The 17,792-nt window shown below is 42.8% G+C and overlaps 1 protein-coding gene and 1 non-coding gene across 2 annotated transcripts in view; one reads left to right on the top strand and one right to left on the bottom strand.

Annotated features, from left to right (window-relative positions):
* Positions 1-17,792, top strand: part of GIPC2 (GIPC PDZ domain containing family member 2) — a 105,479-nt gene that overhangs the window by 35,302 nt on the left and 52,385 nt on the right. Inside the window, exon 4 of the mRNA XM_062191608.1 lies at positions 12,179-12,359. Within this exon, the coding sequence (XP_062047592.1) occupies positions 12,179-12,359 (181 nt within the window). The remainder of the gene's footprint in view (positions 1-12,178; positions 12,360-17,792) is intronic.
* LOC133761285 (U6 spliceosomal RNA) lies at positions 6,065-6,166 on the bottom strand. The gene has a single exon (XR_009866086.1). It is a non-coding gene; the product is annotated as a U6 spliceosomal RNA (small nuclear RNA).

The raw sequence follows: 17,792 nt of genomic DNA on the forward strand, positions 1-17,792 counted from the left end.
GAAGATGGCCTGTCCTAGCCCTGGCTGTTGTGGCCATTTGGGGGATGAACAAGCAGATGGAAGACCACTCTCTCTATGGTGTATACATATACACACACACACATACACATATATATATACTATAAAAGATTTATTTATTTATTTGAGAGGCAGAGTTACAGAGAATCAGAGGCAGAGGGCAGAGGCAGAGAGAGATAGATCTGTCTGCTGGTTCACTTCCCAAATGGCTGCAACAGCTGGAGCTGGGCCCATCTGATGCCAGGAGCCAGAAGTTTGTTCCTGGCCTCCCATGCGGGTATAGTGGCCCAAGCACTTGGAACATCTTCCACTGCTTTCCCAGGCCATAGCAGAGAGCTGGATTGGAAGTGGAGCAGCTGGTTCTCAAACTGGCACCCATATGGGATGCCAGCACTGCAGATGGCGGCTTTACCTGCTATACCACAGCACTAGCCCCCCAAAATACTTTTTTTAAAAAAGTAATTCTATTATAAAAAGTACAATCCATTCTCTGTATCTGCAGGGGATTTGTTCCAGGACTCCTTGAATACAATTATCTATGGACACAAGTCTCTCAGGCCACCTGTTTGCATGTAACCTATGGAAGCCTGCTACAGGCTTGAAGTCATTTCTGGGTTACTTGTAATACCCAGTATAATGTAAATGCTTTGTGAATAGTTGTTATAATGTGTTGATTAAAGAATAGTGACAAGAAGAATCTGCACACATGCAATAGGAACACAATTTCTTTTTGAGTGTTTTTTCATCCAACATTGGTTGAAACCACAGATGTGGAGCCCATGGGTACAGAGAAGTGAGTGTAGTTATAATGACAGTTGACAACATTTTGAATGTTGACTATGTTTTTGACACTTTGTGTATGTTTGTTTTAATCAGATTATTTATTATGAGATTCATACGTGGATATTATAATATAGAATATGTTGATTCCTGTGGTTTTTTAAACATTTTAATTAGCGAACAGAAAAACCAAACATAAATAACAAGCAATAAATGAAATAATCTACTTGCTGAAAAAAACGAGATTCCCTGTTTACCTCCTGCAGTTTCCTACCTTATGTTTGTTTTCTTACTTAATCCTTGCAACAGTTCTGTTTTGTTATTTTTTCTTCTAAATATTTATTTTATATATTTGAAAGGCAGAGTTACAGAGAGAAAGGGAGAGATGGAGACAAAGACTATATATCTATATCTATATATATAATATATAATCTTTAATCTACTGGTTCATACCTCAAATAGCCACAACTGCTGGGGCTGAGCCAGGCTGAAGCCAGCAGCCTAAACTCCATCCTGGTCTCCCACAGGGATGCAGGGGCCCAAGCACTTGGGCCATCTTCTGCTGCTTTCCCAGCCACATTAGCATGAGGCTGGAGTGGAAGTGGAACAACTGAGACTTGAACCAGCACTCATATGAGATGCTGGCATTGCGAGTTGCAGCTTAACCTGCTGCACCACAACACCAGGCTGTGTTTTTTCTCTTTAGTTATTTTTATTTGAGGTCTAACATTTTGAATGTATAGCTTAGTGAATGTTTTCATATTTATATCTATGTAACCACCATCCAGTTCATGGGTAATTGTACTCCTGCCACTCTGAAGCTCCCTGTGCTCCTTCCCAGTCAATATTCTTCCAAAAGTAGCAGCTATTGTGACTTACATCACTATTTGCTTCTCCTTGAACTTCATATAATTGTACAGTATGTACTCTGCTGTTTCTTTTGCTCAATATAATGTCTATGTGATTCATATATAGAAAGATCCTATTATCAACCCCTGTTTTACAGTTGGAGAAAAAGGATCATTAAGGTTAGGTGGATTGTCCAAAGTCATAGGACTGGACAGATTCAGGATTTGGATTGGAGAGGTCTGATTCCAGAGCCAGCATTCCTATGCCTTGAGCTAAGAATTAGTGATGGGGTTTATGCAGCACAGCATGCTGTGCCTTTTTTTTTTTTTTTTTTTTTTTTGGTCCAAATCTTGACTTACTGATGTATTGTCATCATTAAAAAAAAAGTACAATTCTCTTCTTGGAGTAAATGGTACTTTAACTTCCCACTTGATAGAATGGCTATTTTTAGCTCTGCAAAAGATATGACTGTGCTGAAGATTGAGTGGGTGACCAAATGGAAAATCCGTGAGTTGGGAAAGTCATGTGGGATTGTCCAAGGGAAGTTCAGGACATGAGGCACATGCAGCAGTGCCTTTCTAATGTCGGCAGAGACGGGCTTGGAAGTGTAGCCAACATGGGTGGATTTTTTAGATGTGAGTCTCTGACATTCAGAGCTTGTGTTTCTATTTTTTTTTAAATGCCACATCAAGCATGTGCCTGCCTCGGAGTACTAGTCACTAGCCCTGTGGAGACAGATGGTGTGGTTGCAAAGGAGAAGGTGGAGCATAATCCAAACTGCTTGCATAGAGTTCGATGTTCGAGAGAGCTGCATCTCAAGCTGTGTACATAGTTGATACAAGTTCTTATAAATGGGGGGGGGGGGGAGTGTAATTCCAAACTCAAAGTTTGTATTAATAACATGAGGAACTTCCATGTCTCATCTACCCAAATTTCCAATTTTCACCACTTGCCACATTTGCTTTATTGTTCTCCATGTATAATCTCTTTTACTTCTTTATTCTTCAGAGTATACTTACTAAGAACAAGAATATCCCATTATATGTAGCTATAGTACAGTTATGAAATTCATAAAGCATAAAGCTGATATAGTACTTTTACATTCATAAATGTAATCCATACTGCAGTTTATCATTTGTCATAATGATGCCCATTTTTTCCTGCTGGTATAGGTCCGATCCTGGTTCATGCTTTTCACTTAGTCATCACGTCTTTTTAGTCTTCTTTAGTCCAGAGTAGTTCCTCCACCTTTTGTAGGATGGCCCTTGATTTGAGTTTTTCTGATAGTTTCTCATATTTGAAACAGGTTGTGCAATTTGGGCAGGAAATTACATATGTGATGCTAATGCCTTTCTCAGTGTACCACATCAAGGGTACCTGATGTTGCTTTGTGTCATGACTTATGATATTAATTTTTGTCTTTTAACTAAATTAGTGATCACTAGTATTTTCTACTGCAAAGTTACTAAATATTTTCCTTTTCTTTTCTTTTTTTTTTTTTTTTGAAAAAAAGAGTTATTTGTTTGAAAGACAAAGTTAGGGAGGGAGGGAGGGAGAGAGAGAGAGAGAGAGAGAGAGAGAGAGAGTGAGTGAGTGTTGTACCTGCTGGTTCACTCCTCAGATGGCCACAATGGCCAGGGCATGTGAAGCCAGGAGGTTGGAACTCCATCTAGGTCTCCCATGAGGGTGGCAGGTACCAATTACTTGGGCCACCTTTCACTGATTTCCCAGGCACATTAGCAAGGCACTGTATTGGAAGTGGAGCAGCTGGCACTCAAACCAGCATTCATATAGGATGCCAGCATTGCAAGTGGTGGTTTAACCCAATGCAGCCCCAGATATTTTCCTTTTGTAATTAATAAGTACTTATGGTGAGATACTTTGAGATTATAAAAATACTCTGTTACTGGTACCCCAAGGGACTAGCATCTGTTGATGAGTCTTGCCTGAATCAATTTTTTCTATAATTGTTGCAAATACAGATTTTTCTAATGTTATTATTCTTATATATTTCTTAGAAAATATTCTCTTGTAAAAAAACCCCTTGTCCTTTATTTATTATCAGCATGAGCACAATTTCTTTTTTTAATTTTTAAGGATTTATTTATTTATTTGAAAGGCAGAGTTGCAGAGAGGCAGAGGGAGAGAGAGGGAGAGAGGGAGAGAGAGTTATACTTTATTTAAAATCTAAAAAGCGGTAAGCAGTGACAGGCAAGTGGCAATTCCGTACACGTGGTTGGAAACATCAAAGATTTACATATTCACAGCTCACAGGGCTTCCCCAGCAGCAAGGATTTCAGTCTATGTAGTCAAAGTCTTCCGGGATTCCAAAATTTTTATCAATTTTATTTTCTTCCAATCCAAATTTTCTTTTGGCCCAAGATTTTATTGCAAATATGTTATCAGTCCATCTGTTAGCAGCTTCTTTGGCTATTTTATTTGCTTGACGTATTTCTTCCACAACTTGTGGGTCACATCTGCTGGTTCACTCCCCAAATGGCTGCAACAGTTGCAGCTGTGCCAATCTGAAGCCAGGAGCCAGGAGCTTCTTCTGGGTCTCCATGTCGGTGCAGGGGCCCAAGGACTTGGGCCTTCTTCTACTGCTTTCCCAGGCCATAGCAGAGAGCTGGATCGAAAATGGAGCAGCCAGGACTTGAACTGGCACCCATATGGGATGCTGGCACTACAGGTGGTGACTTTACCCTCTATGCCACAGCTCCAGTCTCCACATGATTTCTTCTTTTACCTAATTGGTTATATATTACTGTCATTTATTTTGATGTTCTGATTTTCTGATATTTGGCCTGATATTAGGCCTATCTCCTATGTCCTTTTGTCTTTTTTAAAGATTTGGTTATTTATTTGATAGAGTTATGGATAGAGGGAGGAGAGAGAGAGAGAGAGAGAGAGAGAGAGAGAACGAGAGAAAGAGAGAAAGAAATAAAGAGAGATCTTCCATCTGCTGGTTCACTCCCCAGATGGCTGCAATGGCCAGGGCTGGGCCAGGCCAAAGCCAGGAGCCAAGAGTTTCATCCTGGTCTCTCACATGATGGCAGGGGCCCAAACACTTGGGTCATCTTCCATTGCTTTCCCCAGGCACAGTAGCAGTGAGCTCTTTGGAAGTGAGGCAGCTGGGACTGAACTGATACCCATCTGGGATGCCAGCATTATAGGTGGCAGCTTTACCTACTGTGCTACAATGTTGGCCCCTTATAATTTCCTTTATAAAAAGCCTCAGAATCATAACCTGCCACACAACACTAATCTTTACACAACACAACACTAATCTTTCCCATGTCCTTTTTTTTTTTTTTTTTTTTTTTTGACAGGCAGAGTGGACAGTGAGACAGAGAGACAGAGAGAAAGGTCTTCCTTTTTGCCGTTGGTTCACCCTCCAATGGCCACTGCGGCCGGCGCACCACGCTGATCCGAAGCCAGGAGCCAGGTGCTTCCTCCTGGTCTCCCATGTGGGTGCAAGGCCCAAGCACTTGGGCCATCCACCACTGCACTCCCAGGCCACAGCAGAGAGCTGGACTGGAAGAGGAGCAACCGGGACAGAATCTGGTGCCCTGACTAGGACTAGAACCCACAGGCGGAGGATTAGCCTATTGAGCCACGGCGTCAGCCTCTCATGTCCTTTTGACCTGCAGGGTTCCCATCATTTTATTGGGCAGCTCCTTACTTTCTGGCACGGCAGGATGTTCTAGAGTTAGATCCCTAGGCTTCAAAGCAGCCATTTCTTTAATGAGCTATGATTTTTTTTTAAAGTGAGGATTGATATTTTAAGACCACATGCTAGTGCTGGTTGTGCTCATTAACTGCTCCTGGAGTGTCCTTGTTTCTAGGTCCTTTCAGTGGCAGGATTAGCACACATGTCTGTTAGGAATCATGAATTAATATTTGTGCCTCTGATTTGTATCCTGTCCTGCAGCATACTTCCTTGGCTTCCCCATCAAAATATTTATATCAGAATCATCCAAATATTTACTCATTTGTTTAGCCCTACAAAATATACAAGCTAGATTTAGAGTTGCTATATACACAGTACTATGAAAAATAAACTTATTAAGAGTTTAAGATTTGTATGCACTTTAGTTTGTCTTTAGACTGAATAGATGAGGGGTCTTCCAAAGGCACTGTATTAGAATAGTTCTCTCCACCTCCCAGCCCCCACCCCAAGTGATTAGTGCTTGTTTGAAATACCATCGAGTCCATTTGCTTTTGCTGGTCTTGTTTGTTCATCCTGTTCATTCAATTTTATCTTCAGAACATGCAAAATATTAACATGATTCAAAAAGTCAAATCTTGGCTAAAAGATGTAGTCAGAGATGTGCCACTCCTCCCCCACTCCAGAGGTAATCAATTTTGTTAATTTCTGACTTATCCTTCCTGTTTCTTTTTGCCAAGAGAAACAGGGGGAAAAATGGAGTGCTTCCTGAGCTTGCATGTCATGCTTGTGAAGGGACCATGCTAATCTCTGTGTGGTTACAGGTTTATGTCTGTGCTGCTGAAAGGAGTAACTGATTCACTTTTAATAGTGGATGGAAGGGACCAGCAGTGCAGTGGGTTAATGCCCTGGCCTGAAGCGCCGGCATCCCATATGAGTGCCGGTTCAAGACCTGGCTGCTCCACTTCCAATCCAGCTCTCTGCTATGGCCTGGGAAAGCAGTAGAAGATGGCCCAAGTCCTTGGGGCCCTGCACCCAAGTGGGAGACCTGGAAGAAGCTCCTGGCTCCTGGCTTCAGATCGGTGCAGCTCTGGCCATTGCGACCAATTGGGGAGTGAACCATTGGATGGAAGACCTCTCTGTCTCTCTCTGCCTCTCCTCTTTCTGTGTAACTCTGTCTTTCAAATAAATAAATAAATCTTAAAAAAACAAAAACAAACAAAAAAACAAATAGTAGATGGAAGTAAGAGAAGGACCCTGTGGTAGGGATTCAGACAATGGCAGGGGCAGGATTCTGTGTTAGGGAGGCCGTGCCCTGTGATGAGCAGGAGTGTGGGCTTCAGGATCAGGCTGGTTCTCAGTCTTAGCCCAACTGTGACCTCGCACAAGTCCTTCAACTTCTCTGACCCTGCTGGAAAATGGAAACATTAGCACCTATTTTATGGGGTTATTTGGGGGTTTAAATATAATGATGCAAATAAAAAATTACTAACTATTCATAATTGATAATGCTATAATAATAATAAAACATATTTAGGAGAAGTCAGTAGCAGAGTTTATAGTTTGGTGTGGTTCTTACAGATATAACTTTTCAGGTAGAAAGATAACAGACTTTTTTTTTTTTAATTTTTGACAGGCAGAGTGGACAGTGAGAGAGAGACAGAGAGAAAGGTCTTCCTTTTGCCGTTGGTTCACCCTCCAATGGCCGCCGTGGTAGGCGCGCTGCGGCCGGCGCACCATGCTGATCGGATGGCAGGAGCCAGGTACTTATCCTGGTCTCCCATGGGGTGCAGGGCCCAAGGACCTGGGCCATCCTCCACTGCACTCCCTGGCCACAGCAGAGAGCTGGCCTGGAAGAGGGGCAACCAGGACAGGATCGGTGCCCTGACCGGGACTAGAACCCGGTGTGCCGGCGCCACAAAGCGGAGGATTAGCCTAGTGAGCCATGGCGCCGGCTATATAACAGACTTTTGTTTTAAGATTTATGTTTTTGTTTGAATGACAGAATTACAGAGAGAGAGGGAGAGACAGAGAGTGAGAAAGGTCTTCCCTCTGCTGGTTCACTTCCCAAATGGCCACACTGGTCTGGTATGGACCAAGCTTAAGCCCGTAGCTTAGAGCACCATTTAGGTCTCTCATGTAGGTGGCAGGGACACCTTCTGCTGCTTTCCCAGATGCACTAGCAGGGAGCTGGATCAGAAGTGAAGCAGCTGGGGTTTGAATCTGCACTCATATGGGAGATCAGTGTTGCAAGCAGCACCTTCACTTGCTGGGTCTCAGTGCTATACCTGACAAGACTTAAACATTTATGATTTTAGTATCCAGCCTCAGCATTTTTCAGGACAGCAAAATAAATAAATCGGCTAATCAAAATTCAAAGCATGCTTATAACAAAACATTTAAATTTCTAATACATCTTTTTTTTTTTTAAAGATTTATTTTATTTATTTGAAAGAGTTACAGAGAGTGGTAGAGACAGAGAGAGACGTCTTCCATCCACTGGTCTTCCATCCAGATGGCTCACTCTCCAGACGGCCGCAATGGCTGGAGCTGTGCTGATCTGAAGGAGCCAGGAGCTTCTTCCAGGCCTCCCACACGGGTGCAGGAGACTTGGGCCATCTTCTGCTTTCCCAGACCATAGCAGAGAGCTGGATTGGAAGAGGAGCAGCCGGGATTCAAACCGGTGCCCATGTGGGATGCCGGCGCTTCAGGCCAGGGCATTAACCTACTACACCACAGCACTGGCCCCTCTAATACATCTTAAGATAGGAGTCAATGCTCATTTTCTGTAAAGGGCCTGGTAAGAAGTATTTTGTGCTTTGTGGGTCAGTGCAGTCTTGGCTGCAACTACTCAACTAAGCTACAATAGCACAAAAACAGCCTTATTCAGTAAATGAATGGGCATGGATGTTTTCCATTAAGACCTTACAGAGAATATATTCTGAATTCCAGATAATTTTCATATCACAGATACTATTCTTTTAATGTTTTTCAACCATTCAAAAAAGTGAAAAACATTCATAATTCATGGGTCCTATAAAAACAGATGATGGACCTGATTTGACCTGGGGGATCTAATTGGCTGACTCCTGGTTTAAGAGAAGAAATGTGGCCAGCGCCGCGGCTCACTAGGCTAATCCTCTGCCTGCAGTGCCGGCACCCTGGGTTCTAGTCCCAATTGGGGCGCTGGTTCTGTCCCGGTTGCTCCTCTTCCAGTCCAGCTCTCTGCTGTGGCCCAGGAAGGCAGTGGAGGATGGCCCAAGTGCTTGGGCCCTGCAACCGCATGGGAGACCAGGAGGAAGTACCTGGCTCCTGGCTTCGGATCGGCGCAGTGCGTTGGCCGTAGCAGCCATCTGGGGGGGGTGAGCCAATGGAAGGAAGACCTTTCTCTCTGTCTCTCTCTCTCTCACTGTCTAACTCTGCCTGTGGAAAAAAAAGAGAAGAAATATATACTTTTAGTTTCAAAATAAAAAGCATTTTTGACATGTAATTAAGAAGTGAGGTTAAATTGGTTAAGTACTTGTTCTTTTTTTTTTTTTTAATTTTTTTTTTATTTTTGACAGGCAGAGTGGACAGTAGAGGGAGACAGAGAGAAAGGTCTTCCTTTTGCCGTTGGTTCACCCTCCAATGGCCACCGCGGTAGCGCGCTGCGGCCAGCGCACCATGCTGATCCGATGGCAGGAGCCAGGTGCTTCTCCTGGTCTCCCATGGGGTGCAGGGCCCAAGCACTTGGGCCATCCTCCACTGCACTCCCTGGCCACAGCAGAGAGCTGGCCTGGAAGAGGGGCAACCGGGACAGGATCGGTGCCCCGACCGGGACTATAACCCGGTGTGCCGGCGCCGCAAGGTGGAGGATTAGCCTACTGAGCTGCGGCGCTGGCTCATACTTGTTCATTTTTAATGGAAATTGTTTATGAATAACTATAAAACTGTCATTTTTCAGAATACCTGTTGTGGCAATCTCTATGCTTTGTCACTTTTACTTTAATAAAATTAAGCTAATCAGATTTTAGAACCATCATCACTCTGTGAAATACGGTACTTAGGCATTTCTAACATTTTGCAATATCTAACATATTCAGTCACTCCAATTATAACATATCTAACATATTCAGTCATTCAAACTAAGAATTTGTGAGGCAGTATAGGAAGTCTTGGGGGTGGATAATTCTTTTTGGATGCTGTGAGCAGAGACTTGTGATGGCAGAATAGAAGTGATGGTTTGAGAAAATAGGTAATGTTTGAAAATAGGTAATGTCTAGAGCTTTAGTAGAAGTAAGTTAATGGAAAGCAGAAAAATAGGGGTTGTCCAAAAAAAAAAAAAAAAAAAAAAAAAGGTAAAACTTTGAGAGTCAAAGGTGATTGATCTTTTTTGGACAGTTGTAACCCCAAACTGTGCACTTGAGATCAGAGGATCTTGCATTCTACATTTGATACTTTTTTTTTTCCTTTTTAAAATTTCATCATTATACCACCTCTGTTTGAAATCCAATTCTGCCAGCAAGTTAGCTGTGTTATCTTGACCTAGCTGTATAATAGTGATTATGCCTTGATTTCCTCATTTATTAAATGGAATAATATTTTGCTCCTAGATTTACTGTGAGGACTACACTAGATAAGTATTTACAGTTGCTATGTGAGTGTTGGTTTATTATTATGAGCAAAGTTGCTGCACATGGCAGCAGGATGTGTAGCTCAGGTTGGTTTTAAGATTCTGGGGATGGCGGGATGCCCCTCTAGAGTCCTGCTGATGTCTGTGAGAAGGCAGAGTTCCATAGAGCTTTGGCATCAATATAGTAGAAGATACCATAATAATGATCTAAAATGGTTGGGAACCCATGTTTAATGGTACAGATTCTGTTTTCCAAAAAGTTTTTCAATCATCATCATCTTTGCCTTTTGCATCCACATGCTCCAAGGTTCCTATGTGTTAGAGAGAACAATATAAATAAATTTAAGTATAGCATTCATGCCTCTCCTCTTTTCTCTCTTAGTTTTCTTTCTTTCTTTTTTTTTTTTTTTGGCCAAAATAGCACTTTTAGCAATATTGTGAATCTCTATCAAGTTGTTGTATATTTATTAAAGTTTATTAGATTTCAGACTTTTTCTCCATTGCTATCTCATTCTTTATTCTAGCTACTTGGGAGGCTAAGGCTCCCGCGTCCATAAGTCCCATCATCAGTGTCTCCAGCTTTGCTTCAGTGTCTGGCTCCTCTTCTGGTGCTTGTCTTCAAGTTTCTTATATTGGCTTTCTTTTCCATCACAGCAAAGCAAAGATCACCTATGCTTTGGCTTTTCTCTTGGCTGCCTGGATTCTCACCCAGCTGCCTGCTCTGGCTTCTGGTGATGGCCTTTCCTCCTCCTCTGGTCTGAGCTCTCTTCTGGTGACCCTGATGGCAACTCACAGACCTGGGCAACACTAGGTTTCTGTTACTCTGACCTATAATTCACTGGTAAGATATACATGTCCTTAAAGTCTTTCACTTCTTAATTTTATTAACTGCTTATTATTACTATATTTATGACAGTGCCTTAAACTAAAAACTACATGACAGAATAATGAAATTTGTGTGATGTGGTTGATGAAAGAAAAAAATAGGTTCAAGATATATCAAGAGATGAATTAGAATAAAAATTAGAAGTCAGGGTTAAATAGAGATCTTCAAATTCTTTGATGGGTTAAGAGTGGCTATAGAACAGCGTACTCAATAGAGTTCTTTTTCTTCCTTAGTCTCTAGTCTTTTATTTATTTTTCTATGATAGCTTAGAAATTCTAGTTGTACTGAGTGATATGCTGTGGTTATCATTGTTTCTGTTGGCAATATAAGGCTAATAATAAAATGAGTCAGATTACAAAATTCTTGGTTTCTTGGCTTCATAATTAACTATAATGATAAATAATGAGCTCTTTCTAAAGTAGCATTATTGCATCACTTTCAGATAGCATATTAATAGTTACTGTTGCAATGAACAGCCATATTCTTAAGATTTGGTAAAAAAGAAAAATATATTGTGAATTTTGGCATATAATACAATTTTTTTTTAAAGAATTTTCTTTTTTCTTTTTTTTTTTTTTTTTGACAGGCAGAGTGGATAGTGAGAGAGAGACAGAGAGGAAGGTCTTCCTTTTGCCGTTGGTTCACCCTCCAATGGCCGCTGTGGCCGGCATATCGTGCTGATCCGAAGCCAGGAGCCAGGTGTTTCTCCTGGTCTCACATGCGGGTGCAGGGCCCAAGGACTTGGGCCATCCTCCACTGCCTTCCCGGGCCATAGCAGAGAGCTGGCCTAGAAGAGGGGCAACCGGGATAGAATCCGGCGCCCCAACCGGATCTAGAACCCGGTGTGCCGGCGCCGCAAGGCAGAGGATTAGCCTGTTAAGCCACGGTGCCAGCCGGCATATAATACAATTTAAAAGTTAAAAATGTTCATCATTTCTAGGTTAGTTTTTTATAACTATATATTTTTTTCTGATGAGAGTGTTATGAGAATTGCATAAAAGTTGGTAGAATTAGATGTCCTAATGTAAGCAAAGTGCTTGGTTGGGAGCTCAGGATGTTTAGGGAAAAAGTGCTATAAAAGTATGAGAGTGGCACCCTACCCATTCTAGGGGGAAGGGACTGAGGGATGTCAGGAAAAGTTTCCCAGAGGAGATAGTGATGGAGCCGAAGGATGATTGATAGGAAAGATGAAGAATGGTTGGAGGTAAGATGGTTGTCCTTTGTTGCTTAGTCTTTAATCCTTAACTGAGCATTAAACTGTGTTGTTAATAGGTTGATACACTGTATGCAATCTTTCAAGAGCATGAAAAGTAATGTATTGTGGTTCTATTTTATTCTATGTTACCATTAATTTTCTTTCTTTCAGAGAATTAGAGATGGTAGCATTATTGACGCAATTAAAACAATTTGTGTGGGGGATCATATTGAATCCATAAATGGAGAAAATATTGTTGGGTGGCGTCACTATGAAGTTGCTAAGAAGTTAAAGGAATTTAAAAAAGAGGAACTCTTTACCATGAAGTTGATAGAACCTAAGAAAGCATTTGGTAAGTTGGTGTGTGTGTGTGTGGTATGTGTGTGCATGAAATGTTCACCTCCCCTGGTTGTGTCCTTCTAAGGGTAATGAATACTTGATATGGTGGAATGATCTTTTATTATATCTTCTTATCAAACTTATTAATTAAGAATATTAAAAAATGATAGCCCTAGTTTATAATGAAAATGACTATTGAAGGAGGGGGAAATTGCCTTGTAGAAGAACCTCATCTAAACAAACATTTGGAATTATAAAGTCTAATGTCTAGCGGCTGAATCTGATGTGGCTGTTCTGTCTCTGAGAATAGCGAGCTGTATTGCTTTTTGTTTTGATGAGCAGTAAGGTTTTTGACTGAACTCTTTAAACCATAATAGCTGTTGTTCATGGACTTCAGCAGCAAAAATCATGGTTATACATATAACTGGAATTTAAGAGTTTCCTGGTCTATTTTAAAGACCTCCTCCACCAATACTTTTTCTCCATTGACATTTTGGAGTTGGCAGTAGGGGATAGTATGACATTACTTCCACTTTGGTGTGACATCTGTACTTGCTTGGTGTTAGCCATGGCAACTGTATTCCAACTGTTGTTGAAAACCACAGGGCCATCTCGTCTACAGGGGAATGTGCCAGCTTCTCTCTCACCACCCAGAACTATTTTAATAAGCCAAATGAAGCCCCAGTGTTCATCAGCATTAAAATATCCTCAGCAGAACTGTTCTTGGCCTATCCTTATGCATCTGTGACCTCACCCATGCTGTGGTTCTTCCCTTTGCTCACAGACCATAAATATTCCTTCTACTTTGTATCAACTGCTGTTTCTTTTTTCCCCCAGGACAGTTAATGCAAATAATGAGAGAATGCAGTGGGCCTGAGGAATTGCATTTTCTCCTTCTTAGCAAGTAAGACCCAGATCCCAGCTACAAATATGGAATTAGAAAGTTTTCTCTGCTTCCATCTGATTGTGTGTCACTTAGCAGATATACAGTGAAAGCTGCAGTACTCATGGAAGCAGAGCTCCACAGAAGGTGTAGGAAGAGGGAGGTTATGCCGGGGATCTGTAGGTGCCACCCCTGCAGGCGCAGTGGCTCTTCACTGCAGCTTCTCGGCCTGTGTCTCCCAGAGGTGGCAAACAGTACTCAGATGTCTCTACAGCAGCTCCTTTTGCAATGGCTGCATTTGGCTTCCCGGGGAATGTGGCATATAAGCTGGTAGTGTGTGGGTGGTTTGACACAAACATTCCTAGTTGGTTTGGACTGGTTGTAAACCAAAGCTATTCTCTTAGTACAACTCCACGAGTATAATTTCTTCCTGTATTTATCTTCACCCTGTACTCTGTTTTCCAGAGTTAATCTTTTCCTGTCATCTGCATCTAAATTTTTTGGTACCATGTCTTTGTTGAAAGTTGCTGATATACTTTAAAAAAAAGTTTTTATTTATTTGTAAGGCAGATTGAGAGATCTTCCAATCTGCTGCTCCCCAAGTGACCATAACAGCCAGGGCTGGGCCAGCCCAAAGCCAGGAGCCTGGAACTCCATTTGTGTCTCCCAGATGGGTTGCAGGGACCTAATATTTGAGCCATTACTGCTTCCTCCTAGGATGTGCTTTAGCAGGAAGCTGGTTAGGAAGCCAAGCTGAGACTTGGACCCAGGCACTTTGATATGGGATGTGGACATCCCAAGTGGTGGATTCCATAATGCCTGCCCCATGATACACTTTAACTTGTATGCTAGGTTGGTGATAGTCTTAAGTGTTACAGGAGTCATTGTATTTAGTTATTAATGTTTCATGGTTATATTTTCTCCTTCAATTTCACAGATACTTCATTGCCTTATGTATTTAACTACTATTGAACCTACTCTCTGTTGCCTCATGAAATCTTGAAACACACTTCAGAAGCACTCTGGGTAGGATTTTCCTAATAGGGGTGTATTATCTCTGCATTCCAAGTTCTGGTCATGCTGTGGGTTAGGATACCTGGAGACTGATTTTGGAGCAACAGTGTTTTTTCTCCAAGGTTTCTGAATTTAACTCAAGCTATCCAAATGCATTTTCCACTCTGTGGGTTGATCTTCAACTTTGGGCCCTACCCCTAAGGTCTCTCTTGGAAGCAGTCCTTGCTTCTCTGCCCATCTTCCAGCCCTTGGTTTTGCTGCTTATCTTTTTGCCTCTGGGATAAAGGCAAAGCCCGTTTGCGCCTCACCCTCTGGCTTCATTCCAGCACACAGCTCTTTGCCAGGAGGTGGTATTAACTGAGAGTTACAGTGGTGATCAGGCTTGTTTCAATTCTCTGGGTCCCAGTCTTATCTCTTGCTGTGCTTCCTTCCTCTCTTCCTGTGTTTTCTAGCATTGTTATTGACCCAGGACCAAGAATTAAAATGTTGTAGTCCTTTATGACTATGTGCCTTGCTGTCATCTTGGATCCCTAACAGGAGAAAGGGCCAGTTTGAGTGAGGCAGAATTTTCTCTGTGGGCCACTCTGCCTGATGCTAAGTCTAGGATCTTACTAAGATCTGTCAGAAATGGCCTCACACTCCAGTGTTTGGACATTTTTCTACCAACTTCCAAAGATTTAGCAAGTAGACTATATCACAAAATATGAGAGGAAGTAGTATAGCTAACTGCCTACTTTGCAATGGTATAGTGAGGGTTGTTAGTATAATCTCTTTGTAGTGGGTAGGAGGATTCTTAACTGCTTACTCCCATTTCCATATTTTAGACTCATCACTAGCCAGGCCCGGCTTCTAGGGGTCACTTTATGTGTCAAGATTCTTTGATATAGAGCTACAGAATAAATACTATTTAATTTAAGGGGAAGACAATGATGGGAAGACTACCAGGTAGGTTTCAGAAATCAAGACAGATTTGATCATGCCTTGGGCAGATCAAGAACCAAGGCTGTTTCAGAGTTATGTACCAGGGCCTTTCACAGCACTGGCTTAATTGACTCCCTCCACTTATTTTCTATTTTTTAATCATTCAATTCAGGATTCAAATCCCAGGAGGGGTGGTGGTGGGGGAACTGATTAGACCACATGCCTACCTTGATAGTGGGGAGTACAAGCTACATGACCGATACGTGTACTGAAAATCGCAACAAAAAGTGGTAGGGTAAGGTGGGGTAAGTTTCATTTTGGGTTGGAAAAAGTAGCAGGTGTTCATTTTACCATTTATTGTCACAGGAAGTTACCAACTAGGAATTCACTAGAGCAGCTAGAGTGAGCAGAGATAGATTGATTTACCAAACACACTGTGAGGAAACAGCAGGCAAGCAGAGGTAGAGGCTGACTACTGCTGCTGCCCACAGACCGCACTCTGAGGGGTATAGCTGTAGTGGCAGGCCCTTCATAATTTGGGTGATTGTCGCCATGTGCTTGCAAGGCAATAGTGGGCAGGATAGCCAGGGGCTGTCCATTGCAATATGGACTGCGATCTATTTGGCATGCTTGTAACTGTTTCCTCAGTTAGGGTGAGTTTTCTGTGGCCTAACAGGTTTTCCCAGGTAGGTGATTTACATCTCTGGGTAGAGCTGGGGAGCTTATATGCCTTTGGTGTAGGGATTCCACCCAATGCCCTGGGGCCACTCTCCACATTTATCCTAAATTCTTACACCTTGCAGAGGAATGTTGCTTTTCTCTTGACTTAGAATCTCACTCCAGCTGTGCATGACAACTGTCGGTCTAGGAGAATCACAATGGGTCTGGAGGAAGAAGGCTATTGTCAATGACTTTGGATGTCTGGCTTTTTTTATTTTTATGTGTTGGCTGCCACATAAATAACTGTTTGGCAGTGAACTCTCTGGATGCTATTTTAATAGCATCAAACTTTCTTTCAGGGAAAGAGTAGAATCGTTGTTTTCTTGGTACTGATTAAACATTTGGAGAGTAGTAGAATCTACAGATTTGGACTATACTTCTGGGAAGATCCTTTATTTAAGTATCCTACAAATTATTGAGAATATCCTGTGTTTCAGGCACTCTGCTACTAGGCATAGTGGATTCTAAGTGTGAAGACTAAGATACCTTGATCTTGGACTTCTAGCCTCTAGAACTGTGGGAAAATGAATTTCTATTGTTTAAGGCACCCAGTCCGTGGTACTTTGTTATGGCAACCCTGATAAACTCACACAGAAATCAGCAGGCAAAGAAATAATAAAAAAAAAAAAAATACAAATTGCCAGATCTCTGATGAGAATAGATCTTGGGCTACTTATCATTCTAGAAGGTACAGCTTTTTTTTTTTTTTTTTTTTTTTTTTTTGACAGGCAGAGTGGACAGTGAGAGAGAGAGACAGAGAGAAAGGTCTTCCTTTTGCCGTTGGTTCACCCTCCAATGGCCGCCGCGGTAGCGCGCTGCGGCCGGCGCACCGCGCTGATCCGAAGCCAGGAGCCAGGTGCTTCTCCTGGTCTCCCATGGGGTGCAGGGCCCAAGCACTTGGGCCATCCTCCACTGCACTCCCTGGCCACAGCAGAGAGCTGGCCTGGAAGAGGGGCAACCGGGACAGGATCGGTGCCCCGACCGGGACTAGAACCCGGTGTGCCGGCGCCGCAAGGCGGAGGATTAGCCTGTTGAGCCACGGCGCCGGCCTTTTTTTTTTTTTTTTTTAAAGGTATTATTTATTGGGGCCGGTGCTGTGGCGCAGCGGGTTAACACCCTCGCCTGAAGTGCCGGCATCCCATATGGGCGCCGGTTCTTGTCCCAGCTGCTCCTCTTCTTTTTTTTTTTTTTTTTTTTTGACAGGCAGAGTGGATAGTGAGACAGAGAGACAGAGAGAAAGGTCTTCCTTTTTGCCGTTGGTTCACCCTCCAATGGCTGCTGTGGCCGGCTCATTGTGCTGATCCGAAGCCAGGAGCCAGGTGCTTCTCCTGGTCTCACATGCGGGTACAGGGCCCAAGGACTTGGGCCATCCTCCACTGCCTTCCCGGGCCATAGCAGAGAGCTGGCCTGGAAGAGGGGCAACCGGGATAGAATCTGGTGCCCCGACTGGGACTAGAACCCAGTGTGCCGGCACCGCAAGGTGGAGGATTAGCCTGTTAAGCCACGGTGCTGGCCCCAGCTGCTCCTCTTCTGATCCAGCTCTCTGCTATGGCCTGGGAAAGCAGAAGATGGCCCAAGTCTCCTGCACCCGTGTGGGAGACTGGAAGAAGCTCCTGGCTCCTAGCTTCGGATCAGTGCAGCTCTGGCTGTTGCGACCATCTAGGGAGTGAACCAGTGGATGGAAGACCTCTTTCTCTGACTCTGCCTCTCTCTGTAACTCTGTCTTTCAAATAAATAAAATAAACTCAAAAAAAATAAAAAAGGATTTTATTTATTTATTTGAGAGGTAGAGTTACAGACAGTGAGAGGGAGAGACAGAGAGAGAGGCAGTCCATCTACTGGTTCACTCCCCAAATGGCCGCAACAGCCGGAGCTACGCTGATCTGAAGCCAGGAGCCAGGTGCTTCT

Source organism: Lepus europaeus, chromosome 5 (genome assembly GCF_033115175.1).
Source record: "Lepus europaeus isolate LE1 chromosome 5, mLepTim1.pri, whole genome shotgun sequence".
NCBI lineage: Eukaryota > Metazoa > Chordata > Mammalia > Lagomorpha > Leporidae > Lepus > Lepus europaeus.